Raw genomic sequence first — 23,225 nt, forward strand, 5'->3', positions numbered from 1 at the left:
AGTTTCAAGACAGTAAATAAAGGTTTGCTGTGGGTCTGAATGTAAATATACAGCCCAGTTGCCAGAAGAAAATGTTGGCATAGTATGTTTCTATAAACCACAAATATGTAACATTGTACTGTATGTGTCACATGTATCATATCAACGTTTCTAAAGTGACGTAGTATATGAGCTGACTTTGTCATTGGGAGCTCTTTTTCCAGCAGCTTTTTCTGCCCCAAAGCATCTGTGTTTTTACCTACCTGTCACTGTTTCTCCAGCTGGGCTGTGGCACAAAAAGCGGTTATTGTTTACTAGATATCACTGTTTTACCAGCAGGGATTCTGATCTTTTCCTCACTAGAACCAACTGGTTTTAGTGCCTAAACCTACCCACACATTGACCCCAGTGTTGCTGAAATGTTTCCAAATATCCAAAACACGTACAACTATAACATAACCGAAGTTTGTAGCAGCATAGAATGCCAACATTTTTGCTGGCGACTGGATTGAAATATAATGCAACTCATCCTAACAGTCAGACCTTAATCTTCTTTAAATAATGTCCTATAATGTACTCTTCAATATTAGGAATACTTGGCTACAATACTAATCATTACTTTTACATAAATTCATCTAGAGCTGAAATGATTAATTGATTAGTCATTAAGTAAAAACATTATAAAACAGAACAAGCAACTTAAAGGCATGGGCTACAGGAATGTGTATTCTAAAACAACACCTATTCTCATATCAGGATATAATTACATCAATAACATCCTCAGCCCTAGGCCAACTCCAGTCACAGTACAGCAATCTATGAGAGAATATCGCCTAGGGACCTGGGGGGCAAGGGCTCTTTCCCTATTTATGGCCCCCTTGGTCAGACCACACCCATCTTCGAACTCTGCCTTCATTTTGACTCAACTACAGCTGTGAAGTTTCGTGACTGCATCTTGCACAGTTGTGACACTATCACAATGACAAACTCTGTTCACAGATAGACGGACAGACAGACAGACAGACAGACAGAGACACAGATGTATTAACACCTGCCAAAATACTCAAAACGCCTTCCATTGCTAAGACTGCTGTCACCAGGACCACATTTTGCCATGATGACACACAGACAGACTCACAAAGTGAAAACAATACCAGCCATCACAACATTGTTGCAGCTGCTAAAAATACAAAAAGGCATCTCTTCCTATTAGTGAACAGCAGCACAGTTCAGTGTGTATGAAAACAGACGTACACCACTCTTCACACAGCTCAAAAATAAACTCACTTTCAACATCAATTCATCCCTGTTATTTATATTTTATATTCATCCTTTGTTAAAAAAAAATCAAATAAATCTGTTAGTGCTGCAACTAATTATTATTTTACAATCAATAAACCTGCTGAGTCTTTTCTCAGTTAAATCAAATCAAACTGCTTAACTGTTTGGCCTATAGGCTACAAATATGGCACATATTTTGCTTTCTGCCTAAATATTATACATTCATAAAGCTCTTAAAAAAGGAGCTACAACCTCCATGAACATTTTTAGATTCCTAAGGCAAAAACTGTGGCTGAGAGTGGCCCGATTAACCAACTGATGAAGCAAGCTAATCAGCCATGATAAGGTAATCATTAAATAGCCATACCATACACAGACTAACCCCATTGAAATATACTGTATAACCACTGGAGATCATCAATACCACTAAATATCAATAGGTCATATTAGTGCCACTGAAGGCTCCTTGGTGAATACAGAAATACAGTCTGTACCACAGATCATGAATGAGCTCCCCTACCTAAGGCCACCATCAGCTGTTGATGGAGGACCACGTAAACACCAAGTTCCGACAGCAACATCACATGATACCGTGCATATAAGAAAGGGTTAAAGGGTGATGCGCGTCAGGCCCATCGCAGCTTCACAACACCAGCCTGTGTATGAATGTATGAATGTATGAATGAATGGCTGACAGCAGGTAGCAGCAGCTCCTTACCTGTCAGGCAGGTGCTCAGCGCCAACAGGGCCGCAAACACCGCAGCCTGGTCGAGCAGCGGGACCCGCATCCTGCGCACAGCTCCGACGGCTGACAGGGGACACGGAGACCTACTGACAGAGGAGCAGGAGGAGGAAGAGGAGGCGGCGGCGACGGCGGAGGAGAGTCGGTGTTGATCATTCCCCCATCACTCCCTGGTGCTGAGGGAGGAGAGGACTCAGGAAAACGAAACAAAGGACGACAACATAGAGAAACCAAAAGAATTTAGGACACTAAGCAGGTGGCCGTGTTCACCCGGACTATCAAGTGTGTTTGCCGCAGGGTGTCTGCTCTCCACCGCGGGTTGCCAACATGGATGCACACCGCTGACTGGCCGACTGATTGTGGTTTCTTCTGTTAAGCTGTGGCAAGAGGCACGTAGGTGTGACGTCAGCACGCTGCACCCCTCCGTGCTGCCCTCGGTTGCTGCTAGAGATGACACCACTGCGTAGTTAAACTATTAAAATGTAACCTGACTAATTCCGTCTTAGGCACAAAAGACCAGACCCTAAATGTTCCTTTCATAAAGCATATTGTATAATGTAGTTTTGCAGTGGGTTTCAGTTCAGAGGAAATATGCACCAGTCACAGTGCACTGACAATCACACTATATTTTAAAGGTATCATATTATGTATCAGGTCCATACTTGTATTTTGGGTTCCTACTACAACGTGTGTAGCCTACATGCTTTAATGCTGAGAAAAAACACATTAGATTTCTCACACTGTCTGCCTGAATATAGCTGTAATCACCCTGTCTAAAACAGCCATTTTCTCTTTACAGGGGGTTTCACTGAAAGTACTTCCTGTCAGCTGGCCCATTTAGAATATTACTGTTTTGAACGATCTGCATAGTATACTTGTGACATCACAAATCCCCCAGGGACTACCGCTCAAAGGGAACTCATTCAGCAGCGCCTCTGGCAGCAGCACAATATATCTCCCTCTCCTCCCTTGCCATGGCACACTGGAGTCGGTGTCGTCAAGTGATTTTGTCATAAACCTTTGATAATGTAAACCTATGTGACGCTTGTGGTCCACAAAAAACTACATATATGTGTATGTGCAATAGTTATTGTATCATAACGGCCTGTCACAGGTTACAGCGTGATGATTAGAGGAGAAATGCATAGCAGAGCATAAAGTTCCAGGTGGGAAAATAAACAACAAATTTTTTGCTAAAAGAGAAGAATATCACCTGTTGATTTATATAGATCCCAATGTACATTTTTTGAATTTGGGAGCTGTTTAAATGTGTAATTTGTGGTACATTTGGTTTTGTTGTACTATTAATATTGTAAACAGAATCTGAATCCTGACCTGACCTGTAACATCCTCCAGCATGATCGCTTCTCCAGTGGATCAGTGATGGTCTGGGGAGGCAGCATATCCATGGAGGGTCACACAGACCTCCATGTCAGAGCAAGCGATACCCTGACTGCTGTTAGGTACTGGGATGAAATCCTCAGAGCGACTGTCGGTCCTTATGCTGGTGCAGTGGGCCCTGGGTTCCTCCTGGTGCAGGACAATGCCCGGCCTCATGTGGTCAGAGTATGTAGGCAGTTCCTGGATGACAAAGGCATTGATGCCATTGATTGGCCTGCTCATTACCCTGACCTAAATCCAATTAAGCATCTATGGGACGTTATGTATTGGTGCATCCGACGCCGCCAAGTACCACCACAGACCATCCAGGAGCTCACTGATGCCCTGATCCAGGTCTGGGAGGAGATGCCCCAGGACACCATCCGCCGACTCATCAGGAGCATGTCCAGACATTGCTGGGACACAGGGGCCATACACACTAGGCTACTGAGTCACATTATGAGTTGATAAAATTCATGCAAGTTGGATCAGCCCGTGATTTCAGTTTTTTACTTTGATGTTTGGTGTGATTTTGAATCCAGCCCTCAGTGAATTAATGATTTTGGTTTCCACTGACTTTTGTTGAGTCATTTTGTTCTCAACAAATTACACAGTGTACATCAGTAAAGATTTTCAACTTGAATAATTTGTTCATCAAGATTTGATGTGTGATTAAAGTGTTCCCTAAATTTTTTTGAGCAGTGTATTATATTAGTCTAATGACCTCAGGGGCAATTTCTTTCTTCATGAGTGCTTTTTGCTTCGTTTTTTCCATAGTATAAGTAGCTAGGCCATACTTTAGCACACCATTTTAATAATGGGTAAAGCTAAAACCTCTCATGGATAATGTTTTGGTACCCTCTGGTGGCACATGACTAAACTGCATTATGTGAGTACTTCAGAACTAATATACAGAGAACAGGCACGGTTTCTTGATACATTCTTTACAATCCCACGTTTATCCGCCTGAGTGTGGATGGTATAGTTCCTCTAGACCTGGTCTATTTGTATGATTGAAGCATAAGTGTCCAAGTATGTTTTAGGGGCCTTCAACATTAACACTTGAGACCAGGCTTTCAAGGAGTGTAGAATTATGGGGTTGTTCCCATTAGTACTCACCGGCTACTTTATTAGGTATACAGTACTGGGTTGGACACTCTTTTGTCTTCAGACCTGTCTTAATGCTTTGTGGTTAGATTAAACAAGGTGCTGGAAACATTCCTCAGAGATTTTGGTCCATATTGACATGACCGCATTGCGCAGTTGCTGCAGATTTGTCGGCTGCACATCCATGATGCAAGTGTTCCATTCCACTACATCCCAATGGCGCTCTATTAGACTGAGATGTTGATGACTCTGGAGGCCATTGGAGTACAGTGAACTCACTGTCTTGTTCAAGAAACCAGTTTGAGATGATTTGAGTTTTGTGAAATGGCACGTTATCCTGCTGGAAGTAGCCATCAGAAGATGGGTAGACTGTCATAAAGGGACGGACACGGTCAGCAACAATACTCAGGTAGGCTGTGGTGTTTAAACGATGCTCAGTTGGTACTAAGGGGCCCAAAGTGTGCCAAGAAAATATCCCACACACCATTACACCACCACAACCAGCCTGAACCCTTGGTAGAAGGCAGGATGGATCCATGCTTTCATATTGTTTACACCAAATTCTGATCCAACGATCTGAATGTCGCAGCAGAAACCGAGACTCATCAGACCAGGCAACGTTTTTCCAATCTTCTGTTGTCCAGTTCTGGTGAACCCGTGCAAATTGTGGCCTCAGTTTCCTGTTGTTAGCTGACAGGAGTGGCACCTGGTGTGGTATTCTGCTGCTGTAGTCCATCTGCTTCAAGGTTTGATGTGTTGTTGGTTCAGAGATGGTCTTCTGCAAACCTTGGCTATTAACGAGTGGTTATTTGAGTTACTTTTGCCCAGAGAACTGCCACTCACAGGGTATGTCTCTTTTTCGGACCAGCCTCTGTAAACCCTAGAGATGGTTGGGCGTAGCCCGTCTGGCACCAACAACCATGCCATGTTAAAAGTCACATAAATCACCTTTCTTCCCCATTCTGGTGCTTCGTTTGTACTATAGCAGGTTGTCTTGACCATGTCTACATGCCTTAATGCATGGAATTGCTGCCACAGCTGATAAGCTATTTGAATTGACAAGCAGTTGAACAGGTGTACCTTTGAGTACATGTCTTTTTTAGCCTTTGTTGGGCTGTTAAGGTGTGCTGGGAGACAGGAATGCTTGCAAGAAAGATGTTCAATCTGTAGCCATGAAGGCATTTCTTGCTGGTTATTGTCAGGAGGGCAGCCATGCTAGAAAGAAAAAAATATTTAAATGGACAGCTAGATAAATTTTAACTGGGGGAGACCAAATCCACCTTCACTCTACCTTTTCTTAAATGCTTCCTAGAAATTCTTGGTACTTCACCAGGCCAAATAAAAGATGAAACAACAAAGTCCAGCTTCTTGAAGCACAATTAGGGGATGCTTACTGGAAGTGATTTGACCACCTCAAAGTTAACTAGGTGATTACAGCCCATATGTGTGTATGTGAGAGAGATTGTGGGCAGGATAGGCTCTGTAAAAGAAAAGAACTGTAACAGAAAGGAACGCCTACTACCCCTCTAAAAGTTAAAACAAAGACCATGTCGACAACCTGATAATATTTAATTGATAATCATTTATTATCAATGACAGTCATTCGGATCACACAAGAGTAAAAGAAACCTAAAAGTATATAGGACAAGAAAGAGAAGAGGGTGCAGAATAATAAATAAAATAGGGGGTGGAGAGATCAGCTAAGGCACTTAGGAAATGATATAAAATGTTGTAAAATGACAGTTTGGTTGTTCCCCCGTCCATAGAAGTATTTATACACAATATACACAAGTTTACTTTGTTACGGGACAAACTTATAAAATAGTGTTATTCCCACCAACAAAAAAGAAATTGTCAAGTCTTAAGATGTCAGAGTGTTCATCAAAGCAATATATGAATTGTAATGCATGTTTGAGATGGGGAAAAAAACCCAACTAGGGCTTTTGCACATTGTGTAAAGTATTTTCTGTTAACCAATATGTGAGTTTCAAATAATTGTATTTACAACAAACTTTATAAAAAACACAATCTAATTGTTGAAGGTTATTGGAGGCATCACAGTAGTTTACCAAGATACACTTAAGAGCTAAATCAATTCACAGGTATTTCACCAAAGACACCTCAACTGGAGTGTTCTTGCAACTTGTTACATGTTTACAACACACCATTACGGACTCGAGGTCATCCACTGTGCTCACATTTATACCAGGTGAAAATAATCTAAAGTGTAGAACTGATGAGGACTGAAAGCTCCGAGTTTGCTGAGGATTTTCTGCCAAATGTGAAGATGACACAGAAAAACAATATTTAACAAAATGGCGACAGCACCTGAGCCCTGCTCAGTGAAACTAATCGGTTGCACAGTGATGACTGTGCCTGAAACTGGTGTGGAACTGAAAACTGTTGTGGAACTGAAAACTGTTGTGGAACTGAAACAGGTGTCACAGAAACAGAATGAAGTGTCTTTCAATCTTTGTCAGATAAACAAAACAAAAACAAAGCAGGGCAGAATTCAATTCAGGTCTAATAAATGAAAATTGTTTCATCACTGGTCTTTGGTCTCAGAGTCACTGGTTTTGGTCTCTGCTTCAGGCACTGCAGCAACACTTGACTCCGTCACCTCCGGGTGCTCCTCTGAGGGCTCCTCCAAGGGCTGTGGGGCCGCTGTGCTAGGGGTCACATCCTCCTCCTCGTCCTCTGCCTCCGCCCCTTCACTACTGGGAGACTGGAAGCCACTGTCATCATGTGGAGGCGCGGGGAAGTCAGGTGTCGACTCTGGGAGGCTCTCTGGAGCCGTTTCTGTAGCTCCAGATGCAATTTCCTCAGGTGGTGGTGGTGGTGGCAATGCCTGCTCTGACTCCTCCTGGTTGGAGGGTGGTTCTTCCTCCACCAAAGGCTGGCTGTCCCCTCCCTGATCCTTCTCCTCTACAGCTGAAGCACTTTCTGCGGCAGATTCAACCTTCAATGGGACTTCTTCTTTCTCCTGTTCAACTGGTTTGACTTCCTCTTCCTTCACGACAGAAATGTCTGACGAGTCTGGAGGGTTCTCTGAAGCTTTGGGACTTTCAGATCCAATCTGGTCAGCAGAAATCTTACCATCAGAGTTCTCCTCCTCATTTCCATCCTTCTCCTCCTCCTCTGGGATGTCGTTGATGCCGGGCACCTCCACGCATGACTCGCTGGGCAGGACTGGGGAGCCTTCAACCTGGATCATGGACACCACCTGCTTCATTCTTCTCCTCTTTTGGGAGTCCCCACCTTCATCCTCACCGTCGCCCTCAATGTCCTCCCCTGCTCCGTCCACCTCCTCCTGGGCTCCTCCGTACTCCCCGGCCCAGTCGATAGAGGGTTTTTCTCCCAGTAGGTGCAGGCTGGGGTCGCTGTTGCTGAGGACAATGCTGTCCCTGTACAGGTTGTGTCTCCTTTGGACCGCTGCCTCCTTTACAGCTACAAAAAGAAGAGGTTCAAATGTGCTTAAATATGATAAATGGTAAGTGCAATGGCAGATTCTTATCTAGATGGGTGATCATATTGTCTTCAGGAGTCCTGAAAGTTCCAGACAAGAACTTGTAACTGTATTTGTTAGGAAACCTACTGACTAGGTCTGCAGATCAAGTGGACAAAACAAAAATGCTTTTGGTTCCTTGAACAGCAGAGAAATGATCAATTTCACCTTCTTTTTTTTTTTAACTGCAAATTGAGTTTGCTTCAAGTATTTTCTTTAATCTTTGCTGTCTCCCATCAGAGAAATGAGAGTTAAACATACAAAAAGGATTGTTTTCAGATTGGCTTCAAGTTAGACTTTACATCCAGTGTTAACTAAAGAGCTCGGTAAAGCAGCACCATGATCCACTGTATAATGAATGTAGAAACAGACAGGTAGAGTAACACTGTAGGGGACTGACCCATCATGATGTCCTTCATGACTGAATGCAGCACCACTTCTTCAAAGATGTTCTCCACCAGAATGAAACGGGAGAAGTCTTCAAAGATCAGCTCCTGGAAGCGTGGCAGCTCCTGGTGATCATAACAACAGTCAAAACCTATTGACATCTCAATTCAGTGGGGTTTTTTTTTTTTTTTGTTTTGTTTTTTTCCCCTGGAAATCTCTCTAAGTAACCTAATTTCAGGATGTGACTTACTCTGGGAGTCAGTCATTTTTTTGAGTATTGGTTTTATACCACAAGTGTTATCTAATACAGATCAAGATAGTGGAATCCAGATGGTCATCCTGCCATCTGTTGGGCACAAAGTATTACTACATGTCATGTCTTCATCTAGAACTAGATGGTACATTGACAGTGCACAACTACACACAATACACACACACACATGCTGAGTATAACATCATTACCAATACATTTTGGATATTTCCCCCTTGACATCCAAAGAATTGAAACACATGACTGAATTAATATATTTCCTTTTTTCTCCCAGGTTTTTGGTGACACAGTGCCATGAGACTCACCGAGGCACAGGAGGGGCCGAGCTGCTTCAGCATGTAGGGGATGAAGATCTGAAGGAGAGCCTCACGGAAGAAACGCTTCCTCACTGTGCTGCTGTCATAGTCAAATTTCTGATGGGGGGAAAAACAAACAAACAAACAACAAAAAACAGCACAGAGAATAAGTATTACTACAACAGTTTCAGCAGAGTGCTCGAATGAAACACATATCTGGTACAGAATATGTACTTTTTAATGAGTAAAAGCATCATTTGAGTAAAATGTGTCTATATCTGTACTGGTGATGAAGGAAAATCCTCAACCCTCTAATGATGAAAAATGATCCAAAGCTCAATCCTGAGATAGTTCTATTAATAGTTATCTAATAAATAATAAACATAGCAACTTTTGATCAATCCATATCAATTTGGGGTTTGAAATAGCAACTTGTGCAAAAAAATTCACATGCCTATGATATACCATTTCACAGGGATTTGTGAAAACGTTTCTGAAGAAATGGATCTACCAGCCTTCTGTGTGTGTGTTTTACCTTAATCACTCTGTCCTGGCAGCGCTGGATAGTCTTGCAGAGCTCCTCTGTACCCTGAGACTCCAGACTCTGGTGAAGGATCTGCTCAAATGTATATACTGCATGATCCATTTGCTGTGGACACACACAAATAAAAAGTGTTATCATATTTGGCATTGATGAGTAGTAGGAAAAATTTTAAAAAAGTGCAATGATATGTTTTTGGTGTAAATAATTCATTCTGAAAACTTTGTAACATATGTAACTGGTGACTAACTGGTACCTGTTAACTGTGACTGCAGAAATGTCTGGTAAAATGTCCATGCATTCAAAGGTTAAATACACTGCTCAAACAAATTAAGGGAACACTTAATTGTCACAGTATAACCCCGAGCCAATTAAACGTCAGGGATAGCAATCTGTCCATTCAGTAAGCAAAAGTGATTGTGAATCAGTTTCACCTGCTTTGGTGCAAATGAAAGTGACAACAGGTGCAATGGAGAGGCAAAAACAAGACAACCCCCAAAAAGGGAATGGTTTTTACATCTAGTGGCCACAGACAGTTACTCTTTCCTTATCCTTCCTGACTGATTCTTCTCTAGTTTTGTGTTCTGCTTGTGTCCTTGTCAATACTGGTAACATGAGGCGGTAACTGCTGTCCAATCAGGTTGCACAGGTAGTCCAGCTCCTCCAGGATGGCACATCCATACGTGTGGTCACAAGAAGGTTTGCTGTGTCTTCCTGCAGTGTCTCAAGAGCCCAACAAAATGACCTCCAGCAGGCAGACTGGTGTGCATGTTTCTGACCAAACTGTCCTAACCAGACTTCATGAGGGTGGCATGAGGGTCCAATGTCCTCTAGTGGGACCTGTGCTCACAGCCCAGCACTGTGCAGCTTGACTCACCAGAGAACACCAGAATTGGCAGGTCTGCCACTGGTGCCCTGTCCTCTTCACAGATGAGAGCAGGTTCACACTGAGCACATGACAGGTGTGAAAGAGTCTGAAGACACCGTGGTGAACATTATGCTGCCTGTAACATCATTCAGCATGACCGATTTTATGGTGGGTCAGTGATGGTCATATCATTGGAGGGTCACACAGACCTCCATGTCATAGCCAGCAGTACCCTGACTGCTGTTAGGTACTGGGATAGAATCCTCAGAGTGACTGTCAGAACTTACGCTGGTGCAGTGGGCCCTGGGTTCCTCCTGGAGCAGGACAATGCCTGGCCTCATGTGGCCAGAGTGTGTAGGGAGAGATCCCCCAGGACACCAACTGCCGACTCATCAGGAGCATGCCGAGACATTGTTGGGGGTGCATACAGGCAAGCGGGGGCCACACATACTACTGAGTCACATTATGAGCTGCTGTGACAAAATCATGCAGGTTGGATCAACCTGTGATTTCAATTTTTTATTTTGATATTCGCTGCGATTTTGAATCCAGCCCTCAGTGGGTTGATGATTTTGATTTCCATTGATCGTTGTTACATCATTTTGTTCTTAACAAATTATATAATTTACATCAGTAAATACTTTCAGCTTGAAAAATTTGTTCATCAAGATCTGATGTGTGACTTAAGTGTTCCCTAAATGTTTCTGAGCAGTGTATAATAATGCACAGCCTGCAGCCCTGCGGCCTTTGTCCCATGATGTGCCTGTGCACAAATATCCCCCAGTGGATTTTTTTCTTTCCTGTTTTCCTCAATTACTCAACAAACCGCTAGAGGGCGCTCACCTTCCTACAATTCTACTTCGCCTGCAGCTGTCAGCACAAGCTGAACCTTGTCCAACCCTTCCACAGACTCTAAGCAAAAAGAAGCCACAGTCCTGTGTTTCTATAAAGTAAACTGACTTGGAAGTACATAGAATTACATCACACTACTGGAATTTCTTCTTCTGTTCTAAGATACATCATCTTAAATACTATAAAAACACACAAAACACACTGCAAAACTGCATTGCCTAGAGCAGGCCTCAAAGAAGTTTAAACATCATTATACCACACAGTGAGTGAGCATGTCTATGACAGCATCAGAGCAGCAGACTGGAAAAACAAATGAATTCAAATAGCTCCCCGAAGCTTTGGCTGGATTATCGAGTGTTTGATAAATCAATTTACTAATAGATTCTTTGAAGCTACTCAAAAATTGACCTTATTATCTCTTGAGATATTAATCGAGTTTAATCCAGACACCTGCTGCTGCCTTTATTAGCCCATTTTTCACTAAAATGATCGATTTATGCAGGTTTTTTAAAAGTAAAAAAAATGTTAGTCCCACAGCGAGGGGATTTTGCATCTTTACAGCAGCACAGGGGATACTGCAAAACAATTCGCATAAGTAAACTGGAGTTACCGCCTTGCTGTGATACGCCACCATGAGCCAGTCAAGTTGTAGTTATGGTTTCCATCCATTTCTGGCTCCAGTCGTATATAGCCATGACAGTTAAAAGCGCCTCAAATGTTACTGCAAAGAAGCTACAAGTTCTAAAGAATGAATGCCTCAGTCACATCTTCAACCAGACAACGCAGAAGAACTTTACATCAAGCACAGTTTCAAGGTAGACACCCTTATGGTGTTGAATAATGGTCAGTAAAGTGTTCTTGCAGAACATATTGATGTCACGGTGCAGCTGACCTTTGACCTTTTGGATATAAAATGTCATCACTTCAGCATTTAACCCTATGAGGCATTTGTGTAAAATTTTGTCATAATTAACACAAGAACTCTTGAGTTATGGCCAAATATATGTTTTGTGAGGTCACAGAGACCTTCACCTTCAACCACCAAAATCTAATCAATTCATCACATAGTCCAAGCGCACATTTGTGCCAAATCTAAAGAAATTCCCTAAAGGCATTCTTGAGATATCACGTTCACAAGAATGGGACATACGTACAGACTACTCAAAATTCATTGCTACTGCTGGCGTGGAGGCATAAAAACACAAAGCAATATAATTATTAACAGTAGAAAAAAAATAAAAATATACAGTAATAAATAGACAGGGTAAATTCACATTATACTTACTCACTCATTGTATTTAGGAAGTATAGATATTGCACAGTTTAGTATGTACTGATATTACATGAGTGATGATTGTCAGTTTTAGTATGTGTGGTCTACTGGGAGCAGCGTTGGTTGTAACGTCTGACAGCAGCAGGAAGGAAAGACTTGTGGTATCTCTCCGTCACACACCATGTCTGGAACAGCCTGTCAGCGAAGGAGCCGCCCACTGCTGTCAGAGTGTCCTGCATGTTCTCCAGCTGGGACGATAGCTTAGCCATCATCCTCCTTTCTCCCACCACCTCCACTAGGTCAGGGGAGTATCCCAGGACACACCTAGCCTTCTTTACCAGTGTCTTAAGTCTCTTCCTGTCAGCCATCAAGTAATGCTGCTGTTAAGGTGGTTACATCTAGTTTACATCTGTTGGTACTTTATGGTGGCGCATCATTGTATCATGCTGAGAAAAGGGGAAAAAATTAGCATGTCTACCACCTTACTGTGTTGAGGTTTGCCCAACTGTCAGGGAATTGTGAACATTCAAATGCCCCTCATTTTTAAGGACTTGAATGTTTTTACAGTGTAGGACTTGAGAAAAGGCTTCACAGCCTGAGTATCTGTAGTTTCTAAACAGTACTTGAACTCTGGGTGACCCCCCTCCCACTGGCCCCGGGCCCTACTGAGGAAGTCATGATTAAGTGATTTCTCCGTGGGGTGGTAGCAGCCTGTTGGATCTCTTCCCTGAGACAGAGTTCCTGTTGTGGTGTTTGGATACACATACAGGCTACAATTTTTAGTATCTAAATCTTGCAGAAATATGCCAGATGACAACTTAGCTTCATTCCAATGTGGAAACCGTCACGTTCTTAACTGAAACAAGTGACATATCTTCTTAATATTTTGATCCAATTCTACACTGTGTCAACACCCTGATTTTACTTATGTATGCACTAAAAGCAAAGCGCACTGGGACGTTCTCAGGCCAAGGAAGTTTTTAAAAGGGTTGGTTCATCTAAATTACAAAAAAAATGTACTTTTTAGTTTTAAATGTTGTCTGTCCATGCAGATAATATTGGTTGTAATCGCCCAGGTTTGTTAGATAACTGCCTCTGATATTTCTGCATTGGCCCAACCACAATGGAAGTAAAGGGAATTTTGTTAACAGTGTCTCAACATTGAAAAATGAAATTTTGACAATTTTTACTAACTTTGGATAATCCATAAAAACACACATTTTTAAAGGGTCTTTTTCTTTGGTAGAAAGTAGTTCCACCAAATTGGCTGAGTAAAAAAAAACAACCCATCATTGTCTAAATAAGAGAAGAAAGGTTCTATGAATAGACATGTGCGGCAGTGAATGATGTTTGTGGCTGTACTACAAACAAGTGAGTGTTTACACTTTCAGCCAGATAAGGGGCCCTATCTTACACCAGGCCAAGGTGCCACACAGTGCAAATTGAATATAACCTTAGTTCAGGCAGGACATGATGTCAAGCTCTGCTTAAATCCCAGCTACATTAGCTGATCTCAAGCAGCCCAATCAACTGATGGAGCAGCTGATAGATGGAAGGGTGTCAGCTGATAGATCACATGATTCCTTTCTATGCAAACAATTGGCAAATCTCATTAAGGAGACCCTACTTTAACAGCTTTGGCCTGCCTACTGTTTCTGCAAGCTCCTTTGCAACCCGTCTCCACCCCAGCTCCTCCTTTTCATGTCATTGATGCTTGCTCTGTTCTTTTCACAAGGGGTCTTTGCTGCTGCTCACCCTGCCCTAGGCTTTCTATGAAGGCACTTGGATGGGCATTGAGGTTTGCTCTCTCTACCTAAGGCTTCCCTTGTATGCACGTGGAGAGGCAGAGAAGTGTGCTCTTTCTGCCTTAGGCTTTCGGTGTACGCCTAGGAAAGGCAGAGAGGCCCCAGAAAAGAGCCATACTACCAGCCATGCAAATGTACTTGCACCCATCTGTGTGCCCATGAGAGTGTAGGTCTCAAAGTGAGGTGCAGTCAGGGCATTGTTGGCGTATTTCTATTTTGAGGCAAGAGAAAGAGATTGTGCAATTGACCAATAGCTAGCTCCTCTAAAGTCAGACTGGCACAGTATTCTGCCAGTATTTAAAGGGCGCAATTATCCAGATAGTAAGATGCGCCTACATAGGTAGGTTCACAAGGTGTGCACACTGTGTTTGTTTCACACACAGGGACACGTGAATGGGTTGCAGGTGGGTGAAATAATACATCATTAATGAGGATAATATTACTGACATTCTATAAAATGTGAACCTAGCAGAGAGCAGAGCAGAGCTGCAGAGCTGCTGTCCGACTCCCCATTAAGACAGACGCTGTGCACAGTTACACACGAGGAGCAGCGTTACTTCATTGATCATTTCAGAAGCTAAAAGTTTAGTTCTGGTGCCTCTGTCAAGTCTTTAACATCAGTTTTTAGTTCTGGTGCTTAAATGTCCCGCATATTTGTGGCAGTGACATTACTGCTCTTACTGCATTACTCTCAGCAGAAAACAGCTTCCTTCTCCAATCTGCAGAATTCGCCATGTAAATAGCCGTGCAATGGTAACAGACACTAAATGGTTGAATTCATGTTATTCCCAAAGCACCTATAATTAATTAAATACAACCACTTTGCCCGCTGCACCTTACTTTGCACCGTTTAACTAGCAAAAGTGGAGTCAGACACGCCCTCAAAGCACTTGCACCATGCACTTTGGACCATATGCCATACGTACTTTAAACAGGGCCCAAGAACTATCTTTCCCTACCTGAGCAATGGCGTGGGTGAGTCCCAGGTCTGCACAGGGTGTAAAGTTCAGATGTATGCACATGATACCCTTATTTATGTCAATGCAAAACCCAAAGAGCAACTTTTAAACTAACTGCAACAATGATAATGTAACTAAATAGCTTGACGATTCACACATATTTCTTAATACTGAGAAGATTGTTCCATTGTCCATTTGATTTTTACAAGGATGCACTCTGCATCTCATTTTGATCCCAAAGTCTTTGTGCCATCAACCATAGCTTCACACAAAGTCTCAAGGCCCTGCTTTTGCAAAGTCAGACATGAGCATTTTTTATCTACAAATACATTGCTAGTTGTATTATTACTGTTGTTACTACTGGCTAACCTGCTGCTAACTTGTCCAGTGTCCTTTGCCCTTGCCAGATAGTCAGCTTTGCATGGGTCTTGCTTATTGCTGCTCTGCGTGTGTCAAAAATGGTTAAAGTGCTTTTGTGCTTTATAATGCTTGGCTGCGTTTTTTTGCTTCATATTGCTAGCTTGGCTACATGTACAGAGTAGTGAATATTGTTGCTGTTGCTCCTCCAATGGTATCATAATTGACAGAAATGATGGACAAACCTACAAAAATAAGACCCAAGTTGTAATAAACAGGATTTATCCTATAATACTGTAAGATGTAGCTGTGGACCAACAAAGTGCCACATTTAAGCCTCACACTGTAAGTAAGACTGAACCCATCTGTAAAAGCAAAGGGATATAGGTAATTGCAGCATTAGAGCATCACCTCTCTCATGAGGATCTGGGCCCTCTGGACAAACACTGAGGGGCTGGCGACGTCAAACCTCTGCTGCAGACCCTCCAGACTCAGCGGCTCCACCTTCTCATAGCAGCTTTGCATCTTCACTGGGTGGAAGGCCAGCATGGAGATCTTCTCCATGTGCTGAGTAGAAAACGGGAGGGATGGGGGTGAAGCTCATTTGTACAAGGAATATTTTTATTTATTTTAATTGTACTTTTGTTTCACAAACCATACTGGACTACTGAATGGTTTTTATTTCAAGGTTGCAAAGACTTTGTATCACTGGACAGTTAATGCTGATACCAGTTCATGCACATAATATTCTAATTCTTGAGAAGTCTGATCTACTACATACCAATCATGTTGCCATCACAGCAAAGAATGTCATCCCACACTAGGAGCTTCAGTTCAACCTCCTTACCTGTGCCACGGTCTCCTTGGTGCCACCATTGAGGGTGTTCTTGCTCATGTCCACCAGTTCCCTGAAGAACACATCACGGACCTCAGAGAAACCTCGACTGGTCGGCTCCATCAGGGCGTCCAGGATGGAGCTGATGTAGGGCTCGATACTCACCTTCAACAGCTTCTCAGCTTTGGGGAGAACGACCTCTGTGGGGGAACCAGGAACACAAGAGGGGGGAGATGGAGGTCAATGTGTATGGTCAGACAACTAAAGAGAGAATTAAAGCAAGACTATGTCACTTTTGAAAGAAGAAATAGTGCAGACAATAATTCATAAATAATAAGTTGTAATCATGTGTAATATGTACAGTTGAAAAAAACAACAACACCTTTATATGATAGAGTGTTTTATTTGGTGGCTTATCCCTCCCCTGGCTTTTATGTTACTTCCATTTTTTTTTAATACATATTAATGTTTTGTTTAATAACTGGACCCTGGCCTCCTGCCATTTTGCAAAGTGGCCCCAAGGCAAAGCATGTTGAGTATCCCTCGTACGCCCATTTCACTGTATACTGCTGCAACCCTTCATACTGAGCAGCAACAGGAGATCTGACTGACCAGCAGTCGAACTCTGACCACTCATGCAACTTCTGCCAGCATGTAACAGCAGACCAATCAGAGCCTAGAATTAGATTGTAATCACTCTGGTGACACACTTCAGACTTCATAGATGCACTTTCACTGTAAAGAATAATTTACACAATCGAACCATCACAGACAGGCTAAAAAAAGGCAAGAAACAGGGATAAAAGAAAAAAGGTCTGGAAATCACTTCATCAGGTAAAAACTAGAGGTGGGGAAAAAAATCTGTACAGCATAGTATCACGATATTTTTGTGTGGCAATATCATATTGATGTGAAGACACCAAGTATCAATCTATTTATTATATAAATCACTTATACTACAAATACAACTTAAAGCTTTGGTAGTCTACTAGAATAATACAATTAATTGCTTTTCCTAGGGCTGAGTATCACCACTAATTTCCTGAATTGATTCAAGTTCTATTCACAAGGTCCGGATTCAATCTGATTTCCATTTCGATCCGATTCCAATTTGATATTGATTCAATTGGGGATATTTCACTTACAATACCAATTTTTGCTAGAATGTGTAAGAGATTCTCAAAGAGCTAATACTGTACATTTTACAAGGAATTATTCAAAAGAAGAATAAATTCAGAACAGGATTAAAACTGAATATTTTATAACTAAATGTTTCTAGGGTAGCAACAGTAATATTAAAACAGCAAAGTCACAATAATATAAACTCAATATACTGGAAACACATCTAATACTTCACAATACTGAGTGAAGTTGATAAAGAAGGAAGAGCACAGACATGTCAGCATCCATCTTCCTGTCCTCTCTGCTGCTGAGGAGAGTCACTGCCTGCAGGTTAAGTTATGGCTGGTAAATTTTACGATACGAGACAAACTGAGCAAAACCGTTTAACAGTTACTGCTGTTTCAGTTGATAGTAACAATTTGCTAGAAGCTGGACAGCACTCTGTGCTTGTTTATAACGTGATGTTATCAGCGGTGGATGAGAGACTGTGAACAGAGCAGACTGAAATATCACTTTTCTACATGTTTACATGTTGCTAAACAGCTGTATTGATAAAGTATTGGCCTTTTCCTTAATGAAGGTTTTATTGGGCTCACAGTAACAAGTGTAGTTGTCCTCAGCTCAATTTATCTTCACATCTCTGTCTTCATCACAGCATCTCTACTCTGTGTTTGTGTGTGTGAGTAAAAGTGGCACAGCAGCCCGACACACAGACAGCAGGAGGAGAGGCTGGTGCAGCATGATAATAAATTACACCAAAACATAAAAAGTAAGTGAATAGTTACAAATTAAAGAGCCGGTAACATCGGAGCTTCTCAAAACTACAGTAGTTAATCATTTAGTGCAGTGGCCTGTTTGCTACCGGTGAGATTAACGGGGTTAAAGCTTCCCACACCTCGTGGAAAAAAAGTGTATTAAAAGACTGATCTTGGATTTTATGAATCGATATCGGGTCATTCAAAGGAAGATCGATTTGAATCAGATGAATCGATTATTTTAACCCAGCTCTAGCCTCTTCAGTCCAGTAGATACAGTTTGCTGCAATAAAAATGACTTAAGTGAGAAGAAAAGACTTAACTTTATCCTATTAGATAAAACAGATGTTGACGTACTTTTCCCTTTGGGGGAATAATTAGCAGGTAAGGTAATAAATAATACTCTGAATATCACAACATGTTTTTAAAATCGCAATAATATTGTATTGTGACTCCCACCCCCGTAAAAATCTAAAAATGCCCACTCCCCCACTAACCTCTGATCTTGTTGGTGACATGCTCCTTGGATGTGATGATCTGGTCCATGTCTGTTCGTATGGAGGCCTCCAGAGAAGAGCAGGAAGCCTCACACTTCTTCAGCACTGCCTCATACTGAGCCTGGCACTGCCCCTGCACCAGGCTATACACCGCATCACTAATCTACACACACAGGAAACACACATGTGAGGGAAGACCCTGCCGTTCCTGTCGGTTGCTCAGCTGAAGCGAACCAAACTCAAACCTCTGCAGCACTTGGTGTTTTAATTAAGAGTTGGAAACACTTGCCTCTCATCCTGGCTGTCTCTGCAGTCAGCAAAGTGTGAAACAGGCAAGGATTTTTCTTTTAAAATAAATTACTGACATAAACAGCAGCTGGTACCATTACTAGTGGGTAATATTCAAAAGTAGATAGCCAATCAGCAATGTTTATATTTGATTAAAAAGCAATCAGTTCTTGAAAAAAAAAGTTTCCTGTGAAAAAAACATAAAGCTGAACTTTTGATAAGACTTACACAAGTACGCATGACCATGTTTTTGTGTTAATTATTACCAGTATTATTTACTGCCCTGTGTCCTGCATGCTGTATACCTGCGCTTTCCCAGCCTGTCAGGACTGAAGTCTACGGGGACTTTAATGGGGGGTTCTTAATAATGTTTTTTGGAATTAACATTAGTAACATATTTAAGACATAAAGCATCAGCTGCTAAGGGGTTAAATTAAATATACTAACTTAAAGTTAAATGTGTGTGGGTAGTTTCTCACCAGCATCCAGTTCCTCTGCCTCTCGTGTAGTTTGCCTTTCAGGCGTGGGGCAATGAGCTCCCTCAGCTCAGGGAGGAGGCCCTCCATCACCAGGTTAGACAGGATCTAGTAGACATGCAAACACAACTCATGGGAACACAATTAAGATCATCTCACTCATCACATGTACAAATGTTTCACTCAGTAAAGTGGTAGAATTAGACTTTATTTTTCTAATCAGTAACTCGAGCGCTATGGTTCCTAGAGGTGCAAAAAGCTCTGGCTTGTGTCTGGGATTGCAACCTTGCACTGCACATTGAGTTTGAGATTTGCTCTGCATAGAGGATGGAAACTCCACAGTGAGTTCCCTGTGGTGTTTTGGAGCACATCTATCGGAGTGATAGACATATTTTTAATCATCAAAATAAAACCTATTAACTAATTTATCAAGAAAAGAGTACTCGTATGACACTAACAAAATTACAGTGGACAATAAAACATAAAAAAAGAAACAAAAATAATTAACAAACAATGCAGCAGAACTAGAGACATTATTTTTATATTCCATGCATTCCCATTCCTTAACAAACCTGGTGCTACCAATACCTAAAATGCAACTTCACTATTGATGATATGGATCAATATTACATTACTGTAATAGAGGGTTGTATTCATATTCCATATACCTTAGAGACATCTTGGAAAGAGCGTCATCACTACCTTAAGTAAAAAGTGCTGTCTAATGGCTACAGCTGTATGTCTGCTAGGGCTGGGTGACGTGGACAAAAATTCACATCCCTGTATTTTCAGGCTGAATGGCAATACAAGATATATATCTCAGTGTTTTTTACAAATTGGGTTACATGTTCAGTTACAAGTCAAAGACAAATTTGAGATGTAGGACTGTGATCAAAATAAAATGCAAAGATGGGGATTTTTTTTTCCCTGTTTGAAAATGTACAGCTGCACAACTTGTACATTATATGAAATAAATAGCTGGGCTGTGCGTTAACTTTTTGTCCATCACATTGAAGCTACAGAGGTTTAAAGGTTTGCAGCACAGGACACAAAACTAAAACATGAGTATAAAGGTATCAAGTAGGCCTAAATCCGTTGAAGTGTGACACGATTAAAAATCTTTGTGAGGGGAGTTAAAAACTTGTTTTCCATGGCCTTTAAAAATAATCTAGTGCTGGAAAATTAAATATTTTCATAGATTTATTTATTAATCTTATTTATGCACAGAGCATCAACAGAGAGACTGAGGGAGGGAAGGAGTGAGAGACACTTTGTCAACGTTATATACATCTTGTTTATAAAATATCTGTGTGGTTGGTGCTTCATCTGTCTCCTGCATCCAGGTGCTGCCTCAGTGTCACACAAGGATGGAGATTTGCTATGATCCACCTCACACACAAACTAGCAAACAAACGCTCACCTGACACTATCAAGCAGCTCTGTCTCCCACACATGCAAGCGCAACGCTGTACTGCACGTGTGCTACTGCGGTCATTTCATTCATCTCACAGACTGATTCAGCATAACATGTGCAACATGTAGATCAATGTCACACTGCAGACTAATTAACAGAGATTGAACAGAGCAGCAGCTCTGTGTCTCTCTGAGTGTTGCTGGAGAAACTGTGAGTGAGTGAGTGGGGCGGAGCTGTGTGGAGACTGTGACAGAGGAGAGATGCACACTGGTACGCGTTATGTAACACAACTTGACTCTATATCTATAGAAACGGTAATGTCTAAATCTATATCTTGCTTGAAAGTATATCAATATATGGTACATTGTCATTATATCACCTAGTCCTAATGTCTGCTCAAATTTCCTGGTGTAACACACAACAGGAAGACAGTATGTGAGACACTGACACCCCTCTCACCCCAAACATGCGCGCACACACACACACGCACACACACAAAGAATGTAACTTTATATCATATATTTCAGGGTGGGAAATTCACACCAGCCAGTAGCAACTACCACTTCAGTTTTTAATGTCGTCCGACTACCATTTATATATATTTGCTTGTAAAAACACAAAACCTGTTGGTAAAAAAACAGCCATTGGGGAGCTGGAAATCTTCTCAGGTCTTTAATTAATATAAATCATGTCTATAATGCGATGTCTTTGTGGGTTTGCAGCTTCCAGAAAAACCTGTTCAGTGCCAGAGGTATAGAAACCGGGGCCAAACCACGCCTGCACATAGAGTACCCCTCAAGGCACACAAAGCATGAATACATCTTGAACAGAAACACTTTGCATACAGTAGTCTAAACAGTCTCACCATTCTTAGATGCACCCACGAAACCAGGTTACTGGGAAAATACACTGATACAATGTAAGACCCATGTTTCCATAAAGCATGCTGGAAGTCAGAACTCTGCTTTACAACAGCAAAACCAAGCCTGGTATGTTTGATCAGTATTTTATTGTATGACATCATTCCAATGTAAAATAGGAAAGCCAGGAGACAGATGACGGTGATAAATGTTACGACTGCCATGCTGCTTACCTGTGATGGTTCACCACACATCATCTCCCAGGTGCCGTAGTGCCCCTGAGCTTGACGGTAGAGTCGTACTGCATCAGTAAAGGCTGGTGTTTGGACTTTATTCTCCTCTGACAAACCTAAGATGGGATAATTAATAGCTGTTAGCTGTTAGCATTTAGGCACACAATCCATATGGCAGTTTAGAAAAAAAAAGCACAGGTGTAAACAAGTAAATAAATGATGACTGAATTCCATTTAGCTGCTACAATTTCATGGTCCTGGTAGTGTTCACTCTGTCACGTCTTACTGCGGATAAAAACTGAGCCATCATTAATGTTATTATTAACACCTTTTCCTGCTACAATATGTTGAACTTTCTGCTGTGAAAAGGCCTTTTGAATTTCTGAACTAGCTTGCCTAGTGCCTTATGACTATAGCTATAGTTAACTAGGCAAACTGGCTTACCCACGACAGCAAAAATGGAATACTGCAAAGTCTAAAGTGTGCCCTGGGCCCAGTCGACCTGGGCCCAGGGCACACTTTAGAAAGTATCTTTTTTTAAGTTGAGAGAAATATAGGGATGCACAATATTGGATTTTTTGCCGATATCTGATACATGGATATTAGCAACTCATTCTGGCCGATAACCGGTATCGATATATCCACATTTTTCCCCACCTAATTTTAGTGATCTCTTCTGTAGTGGAATTAACATCATATTTTGCATGCATACTCTTATTGTGATGGCCCACCAGCAGATGGAGACATGAATGTGGCACTTTTCAATGTATGTAATATTAATTCATTGTGCAAAATAAGAAAAAGCAGGTTGGCTGATTCTGGACTCTGGAGCCCATATCAGCCAATACCATTGAAATGAAATAATCGTGTCCCTAAGAAATATGTGTGAAAAAAAAACAAAAAAAAAAAAAAAAACANCTTAAAAAAAGATACTTTCTAAAGTGTGCCCTGCTGATTCAATACATATTGCAGAGATTGCACTGGGCTGGATGAATTCCAAGTTGCTATTGAAGCAGCTGAAGGTATGTGTCCTTGAACTGTCCACCATTTTCTGCTTTCTTGCTTTTCTAGTGTTGTTTTTCTTGAATGGTCATGTTACTCACAGATTATGTCAATAAAAGTGACAACTTCTTTTCCCCTGT

At 41.6% G+C, this 23,225-nt stretch overlaps 2 protein-coding genes across 2 annotated transcripts in view; both read right to left on the reverse strand.

Moving 5' to 3' along the window:
* The window catches only part of npdc1b (neural proliferation, differentiation and control, 1b), a 57,989-nt gene extending 55,415 nt beyond the window's left edge, over positions 1-2,574 (reverse strand). The window contains exon 1 of the mRNA XM_050051374.1: positions 1,979-2,574. Within this exon, the coding sequence (XP_049907331.1) occupies positions 1,979-2,048 (70 nt within the window). The 5' untranslated portion in view covers positions 2,049-2,574. The remainder of the gene's footprint in view (positions 1-1,978) is intronic.
* A 3,477-nt stretch (positions 2,575-6,051) lies between these two features.
* Positions 6,052-23,225, reverse strand: part of niban2b (niban apoptosis regulator 2b) — a 48,115-nt gene continuing 30,941 nt past the window's right edge. The window contains exons 6-14 of the mRNA XM_050051358.1: positions 22,084-22,199; positions 19,580-19,684; positions 18,813-18,975; positions 16,451-16,638; positions 16,015-16,170; positions 9,484-9,597; positions 8,958-9,065; positions 8,395-8,506; positions 6,052-7,936 (exon numbers count right to left, since the gene is read on the reverse strand). Coding sequence (XP_049907315.1) covers positions 7,035-7,936; positions 8,395-8,506; positions 8,958-9,065; positions 9,484-9,597; positions 16,015-16,170; positions 16,451-16,638; positions 18,813-18,975; positions 19,580-19,684; positions 22,084-22,199 — 1,964 coding nt within the window. The 3' untranslated portion in view covers positions 6,052-7,034. The remainder of the gene's footprint in view (positions 7,937-8,394; positions 8,507-8,957; positions 9,066-9,483; positions 9,598-16,014; positions 16,171-16,450; positions 16,639-18,812; positions 18,976-19,579; positions 19,685-22,083; positions 22,200-23,225) is intronic.

The sequence above is a fragment of the Epinephelus moara genome, chromosome 8 (assembly GCF_006386435.1).
Source record: "Epinephelus moara isolate mb chromosome 8, YSFRI_EMoa_1.0, whole genome shotgun sequence".
NCBI lineage: Eukaryota > Metazoa > Chordata > Actinopteri > Perciformes > Serranidae > Epinephelus > Epinephelus moara.